This window comes from Galeopterus variegatus, unplaced genomic scaffold, assembly GCF_000696425.1.
Source record: "Galeopterus variegatus unplaced genomic scaffold, G_variegatus-3.0.2 Scaffold89, whole genome shotgun sequence".
NCBI classification, from domain to species: domain Eukaryota; kingdom Metazoa; phylum Chordata; class Mammalia; order Dermoptera; family Cynocephalidae; genus Galeopterus; species Galeopterus variegatus.
In genome coordinates, this window is record NW_007726200.1 from 415,425 (window position 1) to 438,867 (window position 23,443).

The 23,443-nt window shown below is 37.5% G+C and overlaps 1 protein-coding gene and 1 pseudogene across 1 annotated transcript in view; one reads left to right on the forward strand and one right to left on the reverse strand.

Annotated features, from left to right (window-relative positions):
* The first annotated feature begins 1,939 nt into the window (after positions 1-1,939).
* Positions 1,940-23,443, forward strand: part of CAPZA2 (capping protein (actin filament) muscle Z-line, alpha 2) — a 46,329-nt gene continuing 24,825 nt past the window's right edge. The window contains exons 1-2 of the mRNA XM_008581009.1: positions 1,940-2,078; positions 19,698-19,761. Of these exons, the coding sequence (XP_008579231.1) occupies positions 2,040-2,078; positions 19,698-19,761 (103 nt within the window). The 5' untranslated portion in view covers positions 1,940-2,039. The remainder of the gene's footprint in view (positions 2,079-19,697; positions 19,762-23,443) is intronic.
* On the reverse strand, positions 10,829-13,182 carry LOC103597223 (annotated as a pseudogene).

The following is a 23,443-nucleotide window of genomic DNA, read 5'->3' on the forward strand; positions in this document are numbered from 1 at the left end:
TCAGCATGCTTCCCCTTCCTGTTCACTCCTCAAACATTCTATAAGTTTTTCAATAGCATGGCTTCAGTTTGCTTTCCATCCACAGGAAACAATAATTTGCATACTATGAACACTCAGTAAATTACTTTGTAATAGTGTCTTGCATCTGAATAGTTATTTGACCTCTTTAAGATACTGTACTCTCACATGTCATTTACATGCAGTTGTTATACTTATATTGCTGGACATATTTCTGATTATGTCATGTCACTGCTCAAAAGTTTTCAACAGCTTCTCATTTTCCACTGAATAAAACTCCTATCTAAACCATAAGGCCTTGCTACCCAGAGTGTAAACTCCAGAACAGTAGCATTGGCCTCACCTGGGAGCTTGTTAGAAACACACATTCTCCAGCCCCATCCCAGACCTATTGAATTAGCCACTTCATTTTAACAAGATTCCCAGTTGATTTATATATACAGCTTTGACTACATCTTTACTCATAAACTTGAAGCTTCTAAAGTAGGATTGCCAGATTTGCAAATAAAAGTAAAGACATCCATTAAAATTTGAAACAATGAATAATTCTTTTAATATAAGTATGTCTCAAATGCTTCATGCGATATGCTTTTATTTTAAAAAGTGTATTGTTTACCTGCAATTCAAATTTTATTAGGTGTCCTGTATTTAATCCAGTAATTCTGTTCAGGAGGGTAGGATCCATTTTTAACATAACTTTGTATTTCTCTACAATAGTACAGTGCCTTCTCCAACTGTTCCATATAGGTTTGTTAATGAATAAAGTGACCTTGAGGGCCGGCCGGTGGCGCACTGCTACAGTGCCTGCGGCACTCCCACCGAGGGTTCGGATCCCACATACAGACCGGCTGCTCACTGGCTGAGCGAGGTGCGGGAGCAACACCAAGGGGTGCGATCCCGTTGCCAGTCCCGGTCCGGTACGGGCGCGACACTGAGGGTTGCGATCCGTTGCCGGTCACGAAAAAAAAAAAAAAAAAGACAAAATAAATAAATAAATAAAGTGACCTTGAGGGCCGGCCGGTGGCGCACTGCTACAGTGCCTGCGGCACTCCCACCGAGGGTTCGGATCCCACATACAGACCGGCTGCTCACTGGCTGAGCGAGGTGCGGGAGCAACACCAAGGGGTGCGATCCCGTTGCCAGTCCCGGTCCGGTACGGGCGCGACACTGAGGGTTGCGATCCGTTGCCGGTCACGAAAAAAAAAAAAAAAAAGAAAAAAAAAAAAAAAAAGAAAAAAAAAAAAAAAAAGACAAAATAAATAAATAAATAAAGTGACCTTGAGAACAGAGGTTTCTCTGGTCTTTCGTTCAATATTGTATATCCCAGAGACTAACACAGTGCCCAGTAACCATAAAGAACCAATAAATATTTGTTAGATGAATAAACAAATATATCATGAGCAATTTTCCAATTATGAACTGGGTTGTGTGTGCATATTTTAATTAAAGCTGATAATATTTTTAATTATAAATAAAGACACGAGGAATAATTGCAATTTGAGGTGGTGGGCATGCTGATAGTATTGCTCAGATCACCACATCTTGGGCACAGGTGCTGACGGCCAGCTCTGTGCCCCACGAATATGTATAATCAATAAATATAAAAAATTTTTTAAAACACAGAAGCTTCTATTTGTAGACTTTTTCACATTTTAGCTGGCAAAGTTCAGGACTTGATGGGAACATGATCAAGGGCTCAGGATGTTCTCGTCGCAGGCCGGGTCCATACGGTCACTGGTGGGGAGGGGCCCTGTTTTCATGATGCTGACAAGCCCGCTGCAGGCGGCGAGAGTAGACGCCTCCCGGGTCACGGCCTCCGAGGCGTCCGCGCACGCGCACAGCCACACTCCGTTCCCCGCGAGTCAGACCGAGGGAGGCGGGACGCCCGGGGCGCGTGCGCGGCGGCCTGGGCGGCGGGCCCCTCCTTTGGCGGGGGCGCGCGGCGCGGAGGACCGCACAGAAAGGGGGAAGTCAGGTGGCCGCTGCCGCCGCCGCCGCAGCGGTTTGTCGCCAGAAGGAAGATGGCGGATCTGGAGGAACAGTTGTCTGATGAGGAGAAGGTAGGAGCCGCGGGGGCGGCGGAGCCAGCGGAGCACCGGCTCAAAAGCCCGGAGTCGGGCCGCCGGGGGAAGGGCATCGGCCATTGGACTGTGCCCTCGGCTGCCCTTCCTCCCCACGCCTTGCTGCGCTCAGTGCCTGCCCCTGTCACTTACCCCAGGCCCCGCGCGGGGGCAGGTCTCCACCAGGCCTACTCGCTCCGCTCCTTGTAGGGTGTGTGATCCGAAAATAGGAAGCGGGAGCCGGGCGGCGTCGGGCCTGGCGCGGCGGGCGGGCGGGGGCCGAGGGCTCCGGCGCCGGGGACCTTCAACTCAAGCCCGGGTCGCGGGGGACTGTAAAGGGGTCTGTGTCCGGGCCTGGGAGCGGCCTAAGGGCAGTGCCCGGCCCGGCGGCCTGGCCTGTGAGTGCAGCTGCGGGTGAGGGGTGAGGGGGAAAATCGCTTAAGAAGCAGACCATCACTTCCCCCTTCTACTTCTCCTCCCGAAAGCAAAATGCTTCCTTTTCTGATTCTCATGGTTTTTCTTTTCATCCCCTCCCTTTCCTTTTTTCTTTTCTTCTTTTTTTTTAGCTGTAAATGAACAGCTCTCATGTTCCCTGGAAGGAAGCGGAGTTGCTCACAAAAAGACCCTCAGTCCCCCCCATAGTAGTTTCCTGCCCAGGTTGGCAGTAGCCCTCCTAGGGGCCGATTTGGTAACACCCCGTCTTCCTGCTAGGACTTCTTCCGAAGAGGGGAGATTGTGTAACTCCTTTTAGTATGTCTTAGATACTGTGACAGCGGTGGAACCAGATGAAGGACATAAGTTCCCAGACATTTAAAATAAGAAATCTGATCATTGAACTAATTCTCTCTTATTCGTTTCTTTTGGCTACTGTGAAGACCCCCATTCCCTGGGGGTTTGTGGGGTCAAGCAGAACCCTACTAATTCTGAGTATTTCCTGGAAAGGACCTTGATATTTCTCATACTTAAACGTAACTAACATAACATATGAATAAGATAGTTACAGTTTTGGAAATGTCCACTCTTAATATAACAGTGCTTCATTTTTAAGTTCCAAAGCAGTGCAGCCGTGTAAGAAACACATACAGGTAGGTTATGGTGTTTAAGAAATCCTAGTGAAACCCAAGGATATTTACAGTTGGAACCCTCTGCTCTAAGTGTTCTTATATCCTGTGTTCTTGCACCGAAATGTAAGGCTCTATCTTCTTCCTCATGTGAATGTACAGAAGTCAGCCTCATCTTCAGTTTAGGAAAAAAAAATTTTTTTTCCGTCTGTGCTCTTTGGTGAAAGTGTAATAAAATAACTAAATGGGGAGAGCAACAAGATTCTCCATAATCCACAGACCCAGTAGGCAGATCCCTGTTGCCACAAAATTTGCTGTGCAGTATTCACATTTGTAATATTGGTAAATAGCCATAGGTTGGTAACTGAAATGTACATGAGTGCACATACACATATTTAAAATTAACTAGTGCTAAAAAGTTTCTTAAAGAGATTGTCACGTTTTTATTCTACCATAATTAAATGGTGATTAGTAACGCAAGTGGCTAGAAATCTAGCTGAGGGGAGAGAACTCAGTGTGGGAGTTAATATGGACCTGCCATGTGTTGTTGTTAAGGCCTAAATTAGCATTTTTTTTTAAATAAAATGACAAGATTCCTTTTTGTCAGGAATTATTATTCCTTACTCTCTGGGCCCTAAGGTCCATATAGGGGAGGGAAGGTATGTCTTTAAGTTTGCCTAGCACCGTGTTATCAGTAAATGAGTGGAAATTCTGATTTTGAATTTTGGTGGTTTTGTTTTTATTTGGAGTTTTTCGAGAATATTCTGTAGATATTTCACATATAGATTTCATTGGTATGCTTACTAATTTAAGAAAAACATGAAACTTTTGGGTTAAATTCAAGGAATCAGTTAAGTGAAATTTTAATATTCTTGTCACTTTAGTGATCTAAATGTTCTTTTAATGTTTTGGGAGGAGGATGTGTCAGGTGTGGGATCAGAAATGGAGAGGATTTAAAGGTGATATTTTTAAACTAAAATTTAAACCATGTTACTCTTTTTGCCACTTGTTTGTAATGATCAAAAGTAATTTCAGGGGCCGGCCCTGCGGTGCACTCTGGAGAGTGCGGTGCTTGGGAGCGCAGCGGCGTTCCTGCCGTGGGTTCGGATCCTATATAGGGATGACCGGTGTGCTCACTAGCTGAGCGCGGTGTGGACGACACCAAGCTGGGGGTTGCGATCCCCTTACCAGTCACAAAATAAGACAAAAAAAAAAAAAAAAAGTAATTTCAGGCTTTTGAGATTTCTATTATAGGTTGCAGATCTAAGGAAGAGAAGCTATTTAGATGTATCTAGTACCATACTTTGTATATGCCTGGCTCAGTTAGACATATACATCTGTTACTTAATTTGTTGTAAGTTTGAAGTATGTAGTTTCATCATTCCCATTTCACAGATGAGTAATGCGAGGTTTCTGAAGTTTTAGGTAATTCACCCAAGGACAATGCCCAGTCCAAGGCAAAGATGGTATTTAAACCCACATTTGTCAGATTTCAAAGCTCATGCTCTTATGACATTATACTCCCTTAAACAAAATTGATGATAGGAACCCCTTCTCGATTTGTCTCTTCACTTTAAATTTGTTGACAACTTATTTTGAAAAAGGAGAAACAATGTTTTTTTTTTTTTTTAAATAAAAAATTGTAAATACCAAACATTAAATAGTGTTGGTTTCTAAATTAGTGTTTTGATCATTTTAGAACAAAGTTTATTGTTTTTAACACATTTAAATATTTTATGCTACTGGTATAGTTTCATATATGCCCTATGGTAGGTATCATTTTGCAAATTAATCTAGAATAATACTTTTGTTTTTTTAAATCACTCACATTGCTTTTTGATGATACCATGAAATTTAATAACCTTATCTCTTTTAGCTACTGGGTTGGTAAGAAGTAAATTTAGCTGAAGAAGCACAGTAAAGTTCTTTAAAACTATTAATTTGCTGTAGTGTGTCCCATAGACTTTTTTACTTTTTACATAGTTACAGAAAGTCTAGGACAAAAACAGTTCACATTCTCCCTTCCTGGGTCAGCTGTATTGTATGTAAAGCATTTTTGTGAATTTGAAATTATATGAAATTGTGGTATAAGGCTCAAAAGAAAAAAACATTTCCAAACCCTTCTCTAGATGAGAAAATTCGAGCTCTAGAAGGAACTTAGTTATTGATGGCAAAAGTTCTTTTTTCCTTCCTGTAACCTCTTCCACCTTCCGCCAGTGATTAGAATGATCAATTCCCATAGCTTCAACTTTTAAGTCTTTGGATGTGTCTTAGGTACATAGCTCTAGTTCCGATTTCTCTCCTGGACATTGGTCACACATTTTTATCTGCTGGTTGTGTTCGCAGGAGATGGTTAATTGGATGTGTTCAAATGAAGTCTGCCTAAAAGTGAATTTATAAAACTCCCTTCTTTCCTCCTACACCCAAGGAGAGGGGGGCAGAAATCTCTTCCTGCTCATTTTTCCTTTTATTGCTTTATTCCCATTATTCCAGTCATCTGGGTTTTTAACTTCAGCTTTGGTTTAACCTTTTTTTCCCTGAACCCTGTACCTTACAATTGGTTTCTAAATTTTTTCTATTCTCTCATCAAAATGTGTCTTATACAAATTATTTCTTGGGAGCCATTTTTACACAAAATAAGGGTAGCTGAATAAATAAAATATTGCCTTTCAGTGTTATAACACAGATATAAAAACAGAGTAAAAATTTTTAAGATTGAAAGCATGACAGCAAAACTTGACTTGTAGTTCTGTGCTATGACCTAAAAACGTAATCAATTGCCTGAAGCAGTAATTTATTGCAAGAGATTCATGCATATCAAAGAAAATAGGGTTTTTATCTTCTCAAGACCACTCATTTGATGGGGCCCATAAAAATACCCATAGCTGTTGTCAGAAAAGGAGAATTTTACAAATTTTATTTTATTTTATTTATTTATTTATTTATTTTTGTCTTTTGTCTTTTTTCTGTGTCTGGCAACGGATCGCAACCTCAGTGTTGCCCCCGTACCGGACCGGGGACCGGCAACGGGATTGCAACCCTCGGTGTTGCTCCCGCGCCTCGCTCAGCCAGTGAGCGGGAACCGGTCTGTATGTGGGATCCGAACCCTCGGGTGGGAGCGCCGCCGCGCTTCCCAAGCGGCGCACTATCCAGTGCGCCACCGGGCCGGCCCCCTACAAATTTTATTTTGAAGGTTAGATATACATTCTTTACGTTCCTGCTCTTATGACATTTATTTACATGTTCCACTATGTATCTTATGGCTGAGAACTTGAACATTTTAGCTCACAGCATTTCTATTGAAAATAACTTTTGAAAACTATTTGGCTCCACATTCATTCATTTACTGAATATACCATATTTCATTGATTCCAGTACTTATGCTTTTTCATTTTTTAAGATCTCTGAAATTGATCTGCATTGTACGATCAATGGCTTGTGATTATTTCATTGGTAGCATTTTTCCTTTTTTTAGTGGTGCATAAAGTTATACATCTTACATTGATTGGTAATCAGGATAGGCAAATATATAATGCAATAACAAACAACCTAAAATCTTGGTGAAGGTGGGGGCTTTTGTTCCGCATTTCCTCACTCATTCATATATGTTTAGAGAGGTTCAGAAGAAGTGCTGTGCTAGGAGAAGTCACTTAGAGTTCCAGGCTGTTAGAGGGCTTCGATCTAAACTTTTTTTCCCAGTTACTTGCAGCAATGGGAAAGAAATGGAATGAATAGCACACTGGCTTTTAAAGCTCCCCCTATACCATTTAAAGAAACTCACTTCATTTCTGCTCGGATTTCAATTAGCTAAAGCAAGTTATATGTATAAACCTAATTTCAGAGGGGTTGGGGAAGAAGAGGAGAATTGAAATATTTGTGAATAGCAGTTACTATACCATAGATTAAGTTTTGATTCATTAAAAATGGTTTTTTTCCTTTTCTGTTGTTTTGAAATATGGTGTTTTGATCGTTTGTTAGATCAATGCAAGACTACAGATTCAAAGCATATTCTAGCAGATATACTGTAGAGGATCAAAAAGTAATAAGTTCATGGAAATTCTGAATACAGAAAAATTACTTCTGCCTAGGGGCCTGGTAGACATCAGTTGGGGTCAGGCTCATACCAGAGAGCACAACATAGGAAGAAAAAATCAGGAAAGTGGGAACAGGCAGGGTGTATGAGTTATGTGTAAAAGGAATTCAGTTAAATAGTTGAGTGTCTACTATACATCAGGTACCTTGCAAGTAAGGAAGGCAAAGGTGAATTATTCTGTTAAATAGTTCACTGCCAGGGGTTTTTTAACTCAGCACTATTGACATTTTGGGCAAGATAATTTGTTGGGTGGAGGGATGTCCTGTGCATTGTAGGATATTTAGTGACATCCTTGGCCCCGTGATGCCAGTAGCACCACACAGTTATGACAATCAGAAATGTCTCCAGGGGGACATATTTGGTCCTGATTGAGACAAATTAGAAATAGCAAGAATCGTTGGGAACCTTGGTTAAGTGGGTTTTAGGACCTAACTTAGAGCAGTCTCTCACAAGAAATGGAGGAAAAAAAAGATTGCTAACAGATTTCAGAATTGTAATCAACAGGATTTGGTAAATAAATATAGGGGCAAGGCATGAATCAGTGATAACTATGTGTTAAAATCTGGATGACTGGGAAATGGTACCACCACTAACAACTAGAGAACATGGGAAAGAAGATGCATAGTTGGGAGGAATAATGGTAAATTTAGTCTTCGTTACACTGAGTTTGAGGTGCTAGTTGGATGTCTATGTGAAAATACCTAGCAGATATGAAGATATAGAAATGGAGTTTGGAAAAGAGGTCAAACCTGGAGGTTATATAGAGATTCGGTGATCTTCCCTTTGTGGGTTATAGTCACAAGATGGGATAAGCTCTTTAGGAGAAAAAGTTTAGACATAGCAAAGAGGAAAGGGTAGAGAGCATATACTTTTGGATATATGTACAGTTGGCCCTCCATATCCATGTGTTCTGCATCCACAGATTCAACCAACCACAGATTGAAAGTATGGAGGGGGTGGCATGGGGTGGGGGACAACAATAAAAAATAATACAAATAAAGAATACAGTACAACAACTATTCATATAGCATTTACGTTGTATTAGGTATTATAAGTAATCTAGAGGTGATTTAAAGTATAGGGAGGATGTGCACAGGTTATATTGCAAAGATTATATACCATTTTATATCAGGGACTTGAGCATTTGTGGATTTTGGTATCCAGTTCTCCATGGATACTGAGGGATACTGAGGGACAACTATACTTTCATTTGAGGGATGAGAGAAGGAGAGAAACAAAAAGGTGCAGAGTGACCCTTGAAGTAGAATCGTTATATACCTAGTACAGAGTAGGTGCTTATGTCACAGAATATGAAGAAAATTTCAAGAAGGAACAGTGCCCAGTGTTGCTATGAGATTGAAAAAAGCCTTTGGATTTAAGAGAAAGGGACAAGAAACAAAGTATATCTACTATATGCCAGACACTTTAACATATATTCTCTTAATTAATGGTCAGAATACCCTTGTTATTATCACCATTTTACAGATAGGAAAACTGGTGCAGATAAGGTCGACTATTTAAGTGGTGGACTAGGAGTCATTAGTAGCCCTCAAGAGAGCAGTTCTAGTCTTTGGAGAAACGAGTGAAGAGAGAAAAACCAGATTCCCAGGGTCAAAAAGTTATGTGTATGATTTCCCTTTTCCAGAAATGGCCTTTCAGTCTTGTCTGCATTGTAAACTATTCATCCTTCAATAACCAGACCCAAAGACTTCCCTCCTTTTCTTTTGTATCCTGGCCTATTTCTGCTCCCTTAGCAATCTGTACATACGTTTGTAATAACATTTACCAATTTTAATAGATTTATCTGATGTTATTATTTTCTGTGTTCTTTAGGGCCAGGGCCCTACGTCTTATTCATCTTTGAATACCGGTAGATTGCCTAGCATATATTAGATAGTGGTTTTCAACTCTGGTTGCACATTAGAATCAATGGGAGAGTTTATAAACAGACATGGATGTTCAAGCTCCACTTGTAGGTGAGTTCTGGAGTGTCTGTACTTTTTTTTTTTTTTTAAAGCTTCCCAGGTGATTTAAATGTGCAACCAGGATTGAGTCTTGCTGTACTAGGTGCTCAGTAAATGTTGACTTTAAAGGATAAGAAGTGGAGATGGTTAGTACAAATTATTCTTGAAAGAAATTTGATAGTGAAACAAAAGAGAAAGGATAGGTATTATTACTTCATTTTTTCTCTACTATTTCATTTTAAGGATACTTTTTTTTTTAAGGTAGAAAATTCAGGGGTGTTTGTGGACTGTGAAAAATGATTCAGAGGAGAGAAAGAAATTGAAAATGTAAGAGAAAAACTAGTCTGTGTAATTTTTTTTTCTTTCTTTTTTTTTTTTTTTTCAGTTAATGATAATGCCTATTTGGATTCATGGGTTTCCTAATGCTTTAAATAAATAGTAAAAACATATTTAAAGAAGAATCAATGTTGAATTTAGTAGATGGCCTAGTTTTAGGTTAAGTGTTAGGGGCCCTGTTTTTAATTACCATTCAAAATGATAATTATAAAGGAAAAAATTTGAAAGGGAAACTTGTTAAAACAAATTACCATTGTTAAATATACACGTTAAAATAAGTTAATTCATAATACAGACATGCAGTAGTGATCACTTGCTCCTAAATTATTTAAATATCATAAAGTTCAAAAGAACATTTTTCTGTACTTATTTTACTTGTAACTCTCAATAAGGCATAGGCAATTTTTAGAGAGTTGTGGGAAACGTCTTTAAATAATTGTTGTAGTTGAAGTGGAAAAATACATAATAGCTCCTCTAACTTTACTGCCAGTCTCTAAGATAGTGACCCTTTTTGGTGTCACATTTCTTGAGAATCAAGTAAAACCTATGACTCCTTTCTCCATAAGACCAAACACTTCAACTTTTGCATATGTAGTCCCTTACAGGGTATGGGTGCAATATCTGATCACCCATCAGAATCTCTTGGGGAGATTTTCTAAAACGTAGATTTTTTAGGTCCCAGTTCTCTAGAGATTGACTCAGTAAGTCTTGAATGGGGAGTGGGAATCTGTATTTTTTCAAAAGCTTTCCAGGTGAATCTGACAGGCATCCATATTTGGGAAATTCCTACCCTAATGTTTCCTTCCTTGCTCACGGAGGTGATGACTATGTGACTTGCTCTCCACCATGTGGAAATTATAGGGATTGTAGGTAGGTTTCTCAGATAAAATATAGATGCCCAGTTAAATTTAGATTTAAGATAAACAGTGAATCACCACCATTTTTAATCCATTTACTAGGTATGGTCCTCAGAATCTAATCACCTCTTCAAGGCACCACCTTTCAATTACCACAATAGGATTTCCATCCCTCAGCAGTTAGTGGGAATTAAGCTTTTAATATATGGACTTTGGGGGAAACAGTTCAATCAATCCACAGCAGTATTCCCCATGTAGTGTACCTTTGGGCTTCTGGAGAGTGCAGGGTTGTTTGCCTCTAAATTTAATGGTTCCAGGTGGCTTTTTGTGGTGTGTTTGTGTGAGCTACCATGCACATGCATTAACTGCTTTTTATACTTTCATCTCCTCCTTTTCTTCCCCAGGTGCTCAAGGTTTTAAGAAATTGTTTAAATTTTTGTCAGCTTATTGTATTTGTAGGTGCTTTGGTGAGGACTCCATTTCCTGCTCCAGAGTCAATGTTTTCTTCAGACAGCCTTAGTATCTCCTGGGACTAAAGTTTAACCTAAAAATTTTGCCAAATGTCCAGCAAAGACACCGGAAAAATCTAGAGAATTCATGGACATAAGCAGTTGAAGTAACATTTCTTTTGCCAACTATTTCTATCAATTGTGGCAACAATTCACTGAGAACTCACAGTAAACTCTCCCAACCTGTTGTACCCTCATGTTCTAGCTGATTATCGTAAAATTGAAGTGGCACTGCCAGTTGCTTATGACTTCCAATAATAGACACATCTTGAAAGGGTGACATAAGCTGAGGGAATGTAATCACTTCTTTCTGTGGCATTTTACCATGAAGCTTATCTTTGCTTGAGAAAGGTGCATTCTGTACCACTAATGCAGTGACAGAATCAAGGACGGCAAGGCAGAAAGATACATGTGGAGTTTATGTTCATCCAGCCCTCCTTCCCTTTGTTCTCCTTTCCTGAGAAACTTTTCAGTCTTACTCAGTAGTATAGATATAAGACTGTACATTTCCAAATTCCATATTGCGGGTAGCATAGGCCAGTAAAGATACTTGATGTGTTGCGCCACTCTTTCTGAGGGATCACCCAAGGCCAAGAGCAAAATTCAAAAACCTGTTGATATTTGTCTGATTCATCAATGTAGTCCATATGATACCAAGGCTTTTTTTTTTTTTTTTTTTTCCTTTTTTTCTTTTTTACTGACCGGTAATGGGATTGCAACCCTCGGTGTCGTGCCCATACCGGGGACCGGCAACGGGATCGCAACCCTCGGTGTTGCGCCCACACCGTGCTCAGCCAGTGAGCGGGAACCGGTCTCCACATGGGATCCGAACCCTCGGCAGGAGCGCCGCCGCAGTCCCAAGTGGCGCACTCTCCAGTGCGCCACCAGGCCGGCCCGATACCAAGGCTTTTGATCACAGCTTCTCATACCAAATATGCCTTATCTTCTATTTACATCTCTTGCACCATTGAAAGAACAAAGAAATTAGGAACTTCTTTAGGAGAGTAAGGCACAATCCTACTCCACAGGATTTAGCCACAGGTAGTCTTTCTGCATCTTTGGGATTAATCTCTTTCCATCATTGTGGTAAAAGTTCAGCTTCTCCATGTGTTGGTCCGTCATGATGTGTGAATGCCATATGACGTGTGGCAGACAGCATCCCAGCATTAGCATAATGCTTTTTTTCACCGTCTGTAATCTGGCAATCTGAGACACCTCTGATCCCAAATGACTATCTGCTGATGTTCAACAAAAAGAAAGTAGTGCTTGGTGGAAAGCAGGGGACAATTTCCTTTAGGGTTTATTAAAATGAGCTGTTTTTACTTGATGGAGAGGAAGATAGCATTCTTTCTCTCTTAGGGAAAGGATTTGGGGAATTCCCTTTAAGAATAAGTGGAATCATCATCATCTGATATTGAAAGATTAATATCCTTGTTTGTTTGTTTTTTTTCCTTGCCTTAACTATTTACAACCAAATTCTGTTCACTTTCTTCAGGGTAGGGATTCTGATCCAAAGAGTGAACAGAGTCATGAACCTAACAGGGTGGCAGAGTTGTCGTTTTTGAGGAAGTACATTTCAGGTCATCTAAATTGCTCCATCAAAGACCATTTCTCAATATTTAATAAACTAATTTTATCTTCTAATTTGTATACTAACAAGGAGTTCTCTACAGGCTAAGGAGTAGAGAAGAGTGGAGGAAGTTTGCCTAAAGTTCGTGTAAGAGCCTCTAATTCATCTTCTACTATACTGGCCACATCAACAGAGTCTCTCCCAGCTATTTGATCACTTCCAAAATCTTGATAGATTTGCAGTAGGTCTGGAGGTTTTGAAATGTTTAATTAAATTACATCATTCCATAATGCAAAATACTGATCATTATTTTCTTCTAAGATGGTTATTTATTTATTTTTTTTTAATTTTTTTTTCCTTTTTATCTTTTTTCGTGACCGGCAACGGATCGCAACCCTCAGTGTCGCGCCCGTACCGGACCGGGACCGGCAACGGGATTGCAACCCTCGGTGTTGCGCCCGCACCTCGCTCAGCCAGTGAGCTGCCGGTCTGTATGTGGGATCCGAACCCTCGGCGGGAGCACCGCTGGCGCACTGTAGCAGTGCACCACCGGGCCGGCCCATTCTAAGATGGTTATTAATGTAAACTTGCAGTCATTAAGAAGGTCAGAGCTCTCTTTGCAAGAGGTTTGATTGGCTCCTGAACTTCAGGACTTGATTTGTAGCAACATTCCTGTAAAGCACCTTTGTTTTCTGCAGCTGTTGTCAGGTTGGTTCAGATCCTTTCCTTTTTTTAATATTGTTGTAAATGTCAGCCTTTCCCTGCCTCCCTTCAAATCCACTGGACTATAGGAGACTGGATTTATGTTTGAAATAAAAATCAAAAAGGTCTGTCTATGAAGAATCTCTCTCATGCCCTTCTAATGTTCGGATTATATATCATCTTATTTGCTTGCTTAAAATATAATTCAAATAACTGAACTCCTTGCTTTCTAGTCCTCAATTACATATCTTAAATTCAAGCTTCCCGTGAGGTCTTGTTTTAATTACTTCATCTTCACCCTATTGGTGAGGGGGATTCCTGCTCTAGTTTTATGGGATTGATTGGGCATACCACCTTTCACTGGACAGATGAGATTGACAGCAGTTTATTAACTGCATGTACTCAACCAGGGGGCAGGGTACACAGCACACCATGCAGGGCCACACAAGGGTTGCACTTGGGAGCAGAGTGAACAAGTGAGGGCTGTGGGAGGCAGGCTCGTAGTATCAGGAGGGTGGAGTGATCACTGGTTCCCGAGGGAGGATGTGATGGGCTGGTTTGAGTAGTTCCTGTGACTGGCAGGAAACTGAAGCCTGCTACCCAGGGACAAGCAGGAACTGTGTCTGCTCCCCATGATAAAGAGGGTTGTTTAGCTATGGGACCTTGTCTGTGGGAGCAGAGCAAGGAGGGAAACTCGCAGTTAGGTCATTCAAGACACATAATATGGGGCCTTCATTTTAGGCCTTACACCACAAATCTCAATTATACTAACCCTTTATCAGAAGTATTTGCTATTGATTACTGTAATAAATAGTATATCAAGAAGTTTTTAATAGTATAATTTGAGTTTTCCTTTCTATATGACTTTTCTTTTGATAATTTGTGAAGTTTATGATATTCTGCTGTTGTGTACAATTTCACCACTATAGATAAAAGATGGCCAAATCATATAAATGAAGTGGTATGGAGGCATGAAAGACCAGAGAGACTCAGTTGTGTGGTAAGACCCCCCAACTGTAGATATGTGAGATGAGAAAGATGAGTAGGTTGTAGGAGCTAGAAGGTAACAGAAAGAGTGAAAAGGTTGTAGCTATTATGTGAAATGCATACACTGTGCCAAGCACTTTTCTAAGTGTGTTATCTCATTTACTGCAAGTAAGGAGGCTGAATTTAATTTGCTTACGGTCATGCAGGTACTAGACAGTAGAACTACAGTCTGAATCCATGTGTATTAGTCCATTTCTGTTGCTTATAACAAAATACCTGAAACTGGGTAATTTGTAAAGAAACAATATTTATTGCTTACAGTTTCAGGGGCTGGGAAGTCCAAAGTCCAGGGAACATATCTGGTGAGGGCTTTGTCCTGGTGGTCACTACAGCAACTCAGGTTATCACATAGCAAGTATGGTGGAGCAAAAGAGAGACCTCCTCACACATTCTCCTTTTAAAGCCCACAGAACCATACCCATGACCACCATTAAACCATCAATTTATTATTCCATTTACTAGGGCATAGTCTTCACAGTCTAATCATTTCTTCAAGGCCTCACCTTTTAATTGCCAAAATAGGATTTCCCACCCTCTTAACACTGTCACAGTGGGGACCAGCCCTCCAACACATTAAAATTTGGGGGGACACAATTCAATCCATAATACCGTGCAATCTTATTTACGAGTTATATTTTACAGCCTTGGAAGAGCCTTATATGTTATGCTAAGGAATTTGGACTTTATCTTGTTGACAGTGGGGAAACATTGGATTTTAAGCAGGGAAGCAACATCAGAATTTGCATTGAAAAATATCAGTCTAGTGACAGGTGAAAAGCAAATTTGGGGGAAGGGTAAGACTAGAGGCAGCAGCTTGGTAACAATCAAGGAACAAAATGACTATGTCTGAATGGAATGGAGTAAAGAAAAGGGGAATGACTTTGAGCAAGAGACAGACTCTCATTGATCATGTCACTGACTCTGGGAGAGAGGGAAGAGTGGGGAATGATTTCCAGGTGGGCCATTAATTCAATCAAGAACAGAAGGGAGCAGGTTTGAGTGAGACAGTTGAGGTATATTTGAGGCACTTTGGAGATTTCTAGTAGATAAGTTAGGGTTAGAAATGGATATTGGTCTTGAGAGAGGATATGATAAGGAGGTGTATAGATTTGTGAGCTATTGTATGGTGATAATAGAAGCAACGGAAGTGGATGAGATTACCCAGAGATTTCTTTTGTCCTAACCTGTCTTCTAAATCATCATGGAAAGATAATGCTGTGTTGGGAGGGAGCTATGTAAAAAGCCTTGGACTTCATCAGAAGAATTCATTAAAATCCCAATTCTGGATCTCGGTTTTCTCTTTCATAAGTTAAGGGTAATAACAGCTATTTCAGATAACAATTGTAGATAATATTTTATCTAACAGGACCTGGGTTTTAAAAGGTTAAGAAATAATGATATAATTCAACTCTCTTAATTTTCTTTTTAAAAATTGAAGTTAAAAAGAAATCAAGAAAGCTAGCCCATTTACAATAGTCACCAAAAAAATAAAATACCTAGGAATCATTTTAACCAAGGGGTTTCACACGAGAACTACCAATCACTATTGAATGAAATTAAAGAGGACACAAAAAGATGGAAAGACATTCCATGATCTTGGATTGGAAGAATTAACATTGTGAAAATGTCCGTACTACCCAAAGCAATCTACAGATTCAGTGCAATCCCCATCAAAATACCAATAACATTCTTCACAGAAATAGGAAAAAACATCCTAACATTCATATGGAACAACAAAAGACTCTGAATAGCCAAAGCAATCCTGAGCAAATTTTCTAATTCTGTCATTCCTTCTACATTTATTAGTTGCAATTATACTGTAATATAGAGCTTTCCATTTTCCCCCATGTGTGCATTCATTTATTTATGTCAGTGTGGATTCATATATTCTTATTCTATGGGTTAACATCCCCTACTATTATTATTTAATTTGTTGCTTGAATTGTAGAATGCTATTTTTCTTTTTTGTTTTTCCTTTTTTGTCTTTTTTACTGACCGGTAATGGGATCGCAACCCTCGGTGTCGCGCCCGTACCGGGGACCGGCAACGAGATCGCAACCCTTGGTGTTGCGTCTGCACCACGCTCAGCCAGTGAGCGGGAACCGGTCTCCACATGGGATCCGAACCCTAGGCGGGAGTGCCGCTGCACTCCCAAGCGGCGCACTCTCCAGTGCGCCACCGGGCCGGCCCTAGAATGCTTTTTTTCTAATTTTTAAAAAAATAATTAAAATTTTTTCTTAAAAAAAGTTCATAAGAAAAACAAAGTACAAAAAATAGGGTTTGACAGTAATACTCTTGTGTTATCTCTGACAGTTGATGGACAAAACCTCTTTTCTCAGGGCTCATGTATACTAATGTTTTGGATATTGCTTTGGATACACTTATTTTCCATATCAAAAGTAACTTGTGGTGTATATTCTACAAGAAGCACAACAAAATGGAACATATTTTGTATGTTATGTTTGTTATCTTTGTTTATATTTTATATAAAGTAATGTTTGGAAGCAAGAGAAAGAAAAGAAGAAATAGAGCTCTTTGAGCTTTTAGCTCAGGTTAATACTTGAAGCTCTAGTAAGTTAACTTTTTTAACCTACTCTTTACTTCTTGGTGTGGTTGTTGTGAGGTATTCCTGTCAGCTGTTAGTGACTCTAACACAGAGGAATGGAGTTAATCTCCCACTTAGCCACCTCTTCCCAACAAAACCAATGCCTCCTTCCTCCAATCCAGAATTACAGTTCAGAAAGACAGTAAAAAAACTCCTGATTCTGACTCCAATTTGACAGGAATTGACTTCAAAGCATATCAGTGGGAGTGAGATGGTGGTTAATGGAGAAGATGATTTAGCATTAAGCCTAGGAATGTATCTGATAATCTCCTGGGCTCATCAAAAAATTTCTAGTTCCCAAGGGTAAATAGAGTGTAGCTCCACGTGTGTTGGAGAAACTTTGAGTAAATGTGTTTTCAGTTATTTTCAGAAATTCTTTCTATTCCTGGGACCTCTTCTTGTTAACTTGTATGACCTTTTTTTTCTTTCTTTCTTTCTTTCTTGGGTTTAGAAGTAGGCTAGAATAAATAATTTTAAAAATTAAAAGAGCTGTGAAGAATGTTGAGTCCGTAGCAATGCATAGAAAATACCTGGATGGTTGAACAATATCCTCTTGGAAGACCCTTTACTGTGATAGGTACACTTTCTTTTTTCTAGAAGTTAAGAAATACAAGGATTGGATTTTTCTTATGAAATTCACAAAGACCAGGTTAATGTATTTCAGTCGTAGCTGGTACCAGGTAAACGTATTTCAGGCATAGCCTGAAAGTTGTGTTTTTAGTTCTCAGCCAGGCTGCTCCTTGGACCTCCTGACCATTAGTGGTGCTTCTTTTGGCCCACAATTTGCTTTGGATATTGTGAGAGTCTGTTAACACCTTTTGGTTAATGCATACATTTTGTGCTATAGCAAGGGCAAATAAATCCGTAGGATAAAAATATAGATCATTTTTGCTTTCTTGGTGAAAACCCAAAATAGAACTGAGTTTACACTTACTAATTTACATTTATGATGTCGAATAGGAGTGGTGAAAGCAGACATTCTTCTCTTGTTCCTGATCGTAGGGAGAAGGCATTCAGTCTTTCATCATTAAAGATGATGTTAGCTGTAGGCTTTTTTGTAGATGCCTTTGTTCAGATTAAGGACATTCCCTTCTTTGCCTAGTTTCCCGAGAGTTTTTTGTGTATGTGATTGAATGTTGAACATTGTCAGATAATTTTTCTGCATTTGTTGATATGATCATGTAGTTTTTATTCTTTAGTCGGTCAATACTGTGAATTGCTGTCATTGATTTTTGAATATTGAAATAGCCCAGCATTTCCAGGATAAACCTCAGTTGGTGATGGTGTGTTACTTTGAATATATTGCTAGAGTCAATTTGCTGAAATTTTATTGAGGATTTCTGCATCTATGTTCATGAGAGATTTTGGTCTGTGCATTGTGTTTCTTGTGATATTTTAGTTTGGTTTCAGTTTAGGATAATCTTGTTGCCTTAAAATGAGTCAGAAGGTGTTCTCTCCACTTCTGTTTTCTGGAATAATTTGTGTAGAATTGGTATTATTTTTTCCTTAAATATTTGGTATAAGAAAAAACGGAAGTTTTATTTGTTGAAAGGCTTTTAACTACAAATTCAGTTTCTTTAGTAGCTATAGAACTATTCAAGTTATCTGTTTCTTCTTGAGTGAACTTTGGTTTTTGTGTTTAAAGGAATCTATTTTGTTTAAGTTGTTGCTATTGACATTTTAAATATCAAAAACGGTTTGTATTGAGGCCCTTGTTTGGTGGTTACATGTTACATTCTGCCATGTTCATCTTTTGGTGGGAGGATTTTACACCTGTACCAAAAATATTTTGAGTCTGAGAAGTAACATAATGTAGTGAATAAACTTTAGGTTTGGGAATCAGACTGACAGTTAACTTCCAGTTCGGTTACCTCATCAAAAAAATATGCATATATAATAGTAACTACCTCATAGGATTGTTCTGAAGAATAAATGACATGTTATTTTGTAAGCACTAATTTAAATAATCCCATTTTTGTTATTATCATCTTCATCGTTATCTATCAGTGGTATCCAACAATATATAGATTTTGCTTCAAACTTCTTAGTGTTCCATACTACAAAGGCGTTTCCCTTTAAATATTTTTCCCTTTGTTTTCTGTCCTTTTGAAGGCCTTGTCGTACAGTGACCTCTAACTCGGAATATTTTCATTCTAGCCACGTACAGTGTACCTCTTTTCCATCTCTCTCCTCTGAAAACTAGGTGTACTTAGATGCATGTGCATACAAACATAGTATATATACAAACATATACAACCATTTCCTTTCCATTATTTTTAGTTTCTGTTTTAAGGCACTATAGTGCTATTGAAGTCGGAAATATGAAAGTAAATCAAAATACTTGATATAATAGCCTTCATTCTCTTAAAATATGCCTGTCAGTATACCTATTGATGTTTTATCTCTCACTTATCTTTGAACAAAAATTTCCTAAAATCTATCATGTTTTGAACTTAGCCCTTTCTTCCCCTCTTCCTTTTCACTAATTTGTGACTTTATAGACACACAAATATATCAGTTTTCTTCATTGTATCTAAATGCATCTTCTTTCTACACACAAATTTTTGTGATTGATTTTTTCACTTTAATTCAAAAGAAATAAAACTGCTCATAAAAAAATGTTTATAAAGCCACCTTTGAATCTTTAACTGCATTAAATTATATATATTTTATGTACATTCAGCCTGTATGTTATGATTATTTTAAACGATTAAAATAGTAGTAATCTTAAAATATTTGAGTGAAGTGTCACTATCTTTAAAATCTTTTTAAGCCATTTTCAGTACAACTTTGAAGTAGTATAATTTTGCATTTTTTTGGTTATTTTAACAGAGGCTTATGCTATAGAACATTTGTATCTTTGTTTCTATTTTAGGTGCGTATAGCAGCAAAATTCATCATTCATGCCCCTCCTGGAGAGTTTAATGAGGTGTTTAATGGTAAGTGTTTAATGTAGTACACTAAGGCTTGATATATCAAGCACTCTCTTTTTAAGCACTTTTTTTTTTAAAACCATGATCAAAGTAATTAAGCTAAGGAGAGTATGCAGAAAAATTTGTGTTTTCTGAATTACAATGAAAATTTTTGTCAATCTAGATTTTGTAATGGCTAGAATATAATGTATTCATATATGTTTGATAGTTCTGTTTGTGCAAATTAGCCCGTTTAAAAGAATAAAATAAATTTTATTTATTTAAGATGTATTTATTTAATAGAATAAATTTTATTCTTTTAATTCATTAGAGGAGTATATCCTCATTCTGGGAAAGTAACATCTTTTTGATAAATAGTTTTAAGTAAAACTACAAGCATATGTAGTAGATATTTCTTCACTAGAACATCTAAATAGTTTTAAATGACAACTTTGTTAGTTTTTTTGTTTTGTTTTGTTTTTCCTTTTTTTTTTTTTTAAAGAAAAACTTACTTAGGTCAATATGAACAGCCAGAAAAAAAGGAGTGGGGGCGTTTTTCATCATGCATAGAAGATAGCTGCGCATGAAGAAAGTTTGTTGTTTAAATTAGGTTTTGTAAATCATTTTACGGTATGCCTTTCTTTAAACCTTATTCGCAGACATTTCTATAATTATTCACCAATAGATCAGAAACGTAAATTGCTATACAATCTCCTGGTTGCTATAAAGACTATAATAATAAGTACTCTTCAATGAAAGAATGACATGGTTGAAAGAATTGCCAAGAAAATGGCTTGTAGCGATCACTTGACAAAACTTTTCTTAAGCAATTAGACAAATACGTTACTTCAAGTAGGGTTGACTGGTAAGCTCACTTGGGAGAGCATGGTGTGGTAACACCAGTGTCATGGGTTCAAAACCCCTTACTGACCAGTCACCAAAAAAAACAAAAACAAAAAAGTCACCTCAAGTACTATAAATTTATTTCTACTTCATGCATATTTGGCCTTCACCATGTCTTAAAAGTAAATTTACACAGGGCTATTCAGTTTCATTTTTTTAAACATTTTACTCCAGAGGAATCTATTTAAATATGTTTTTTAAGAAATTTAATCACTCATTTTCATTATAGTATAAGATATAATGGAATCTCAACACAGAAAATATTAGGTTTGAAAGTCAAAAAATGAGGCAAAAGTTGTATAAAGTTAAAATAACTCTTGAAGGTCTCTTAAATCATCTACGAACTATAATAATGTGTGATTTATTCCATACTATTACATATGGCAATTCTTATGAATTTTAAATTTTAACCACTGAGCTACATTGAGAGGAAGAATGAATAATCTATACTGTAAAAAAAAATTGTGGAAATTAATATAATTCTGCTATTAAAGTTAACTGTAAAATCTCAAGAAGTGAACCTGGGAGTTGGAGAAATTCAAATGTATTTCTGCTTCCTTTCAGGTTTACTTCTGTTCTAATATTCAGCCTCTTAAACCTGCATATACATTAATACATTTGATGGTTAGGGAACTAAAGAAGATAGTCTCCTCTCCATAGTTCAAAAGTTGGCATGTAACTGAAATTGATAATGGTGAAACTGCACTAAAGTCATTAGCCCCCAGACTCCTGTATAATTCATGGAGCCAGGAATAAATTATAATTCTAAGAAAAGTTTCCCACTTACTATTTTTACCCTAAATTAAATGCCCTCCATATTTTTTAATCAGGAAGTTTCTAAAAGAATGTGCAAGTCCTGGAAATTGCTTTTCAAAGTCTCATTTGAAATTGACATTGAATGTTCTGTGTTTCATTACAGTAAATTTGGGCATTTAGAATGAGCCATTAAGTAAGCATAGGGTGGAGAGTGAGCTCTGGAATATTTGTGGGATGTAGGATTTATCTAGCAAATTTTAATGGAAAGGGTGTTTTAGAGTTTTTAAAAAAGAATTAAATATTTGAAGGAGAAATCTCATATGAATTTGATTATTTTCATAACTAATTTTATTGAAAACCATTGTGTCAGAATGGATTCCAAGAGAAGCCACCAAATTTTAGAGTTACAAAGTCATAAAATCCTATCAGTTCAGTGATTTCCAAATGCTGTTTCCTAGGCTGGCTACATGAGAATTATTGAAACATGTATTACTGGTCATTATTCTCAAAAACTGGTTGGTAGGTCTAGGGCTAGGGCTCCGAAATCTTTACTTCTTTTAAGCCTTTTACCCACCACCGTATGGTTCTTGATGTGTAGCCTGGCTTGGAATCTACAACTTAATTCCTTCTTTAAGAGTAGTATTTTATTTTATTCACATTCTCCTCTGTCTTTCTATTTCTTCCACTACTCCTTAAGATAAAAGCATGGACTTTTTTTCAGAGTAGAACTAACTGGATCAAATGGATCCTGCTCTTAAATTATTTTCCCATTTGGAACTGGAAAAGACACACTACCATGTGATACCACTGTTAATTATTATGTTTAAATGTTGAAGATAAAAGAATCATAAATATAAAATAGAATTTCTCAATTTGCTTTGTGGTATAGAAATAACTATAATTCCAAAATGTCTGTATTTTTTAAAATAAAATTTTAGGTAGAAGCTTCCATATTTTAAAATCAGTAGATTTAGAAATTACATTAGTACTATTAGTGGTTAGCAAAGAGATTGTTTTTTAAATCAAGGCCTTTTCTAAAAAGAGGTATGTGAATTGGCAATATTTTTTTACTTTTGAAATAGATTTATTGTTTTTTAAAAATTATTCAGTCTAAAATTTCCAAAGCACAAAAAGAACCTAAAAATTACACAAGATTCTTTCTAGTTCCCTACTGTTTGAATGAACTACTTCCAACATCTCTCGATATATGTATAAACAATATATAAATATGATAATACTATATCACATGCTGAATTTTCCCTTCTGTGTATTATATTATGGATGTTTCCATGTTGATAAATATATATATATATCTACATTATTTTTAATGGCTTCCCAATTTTACACTATATATAAGAAGTATAGTCTGTTATATTATATTTAATCAGTTTCCTAATGGGAGATATTTAGTTTGTGTTATTTTCAGCTAATGAAAAAATTAGGGTATGTTGTTTTATATATTTTGTAATAGCAACTATGTAAAATAGCCAAATGTTTAGGAAAAATAAAGGAAGAAAACACACCAAGACTAGAATAGAATTTTATTTGTTTTTTTGGTGAAATCATGTGGGGTTTTTTTCCTTTTATGTTTTACAAAGTGCTTGGATTTGGATTTTTCAAAAAAAAATGTTATTCTTGAAGTCATGTTTTAATGATTAATAGCCAAATGTCTACATAAGAATTGAGTCTAAAATTAGGACAGAATTTAAAATTAACCAAAGTGAAATCACTAAATTAAATAAAGCAGAGTTATTCTTTGAACATAAGCTAAGGACAGAAATGCCTATATCTGGACTCTAGTTTAATCACTTTTTCTGTAGAGTGAATTCATATGAAAGTGATGTGATGATTGCATTGTCAAACTAAGAGGCATAGTCCCAAGTCTTTTCTGCAGATCTTATCACTCCATCTTTCTGGTGTAGCTTATCTCCACTTTAATTCTTTGGATACATTGTAGTCTGCCTGCATTGATTCTTAAGAGTGTGAAATGGCTTGATTAATTTCCTCTCCTATTTCCTAAACAAAGTCCCCCCCCCCCCCCCCCCCCCCC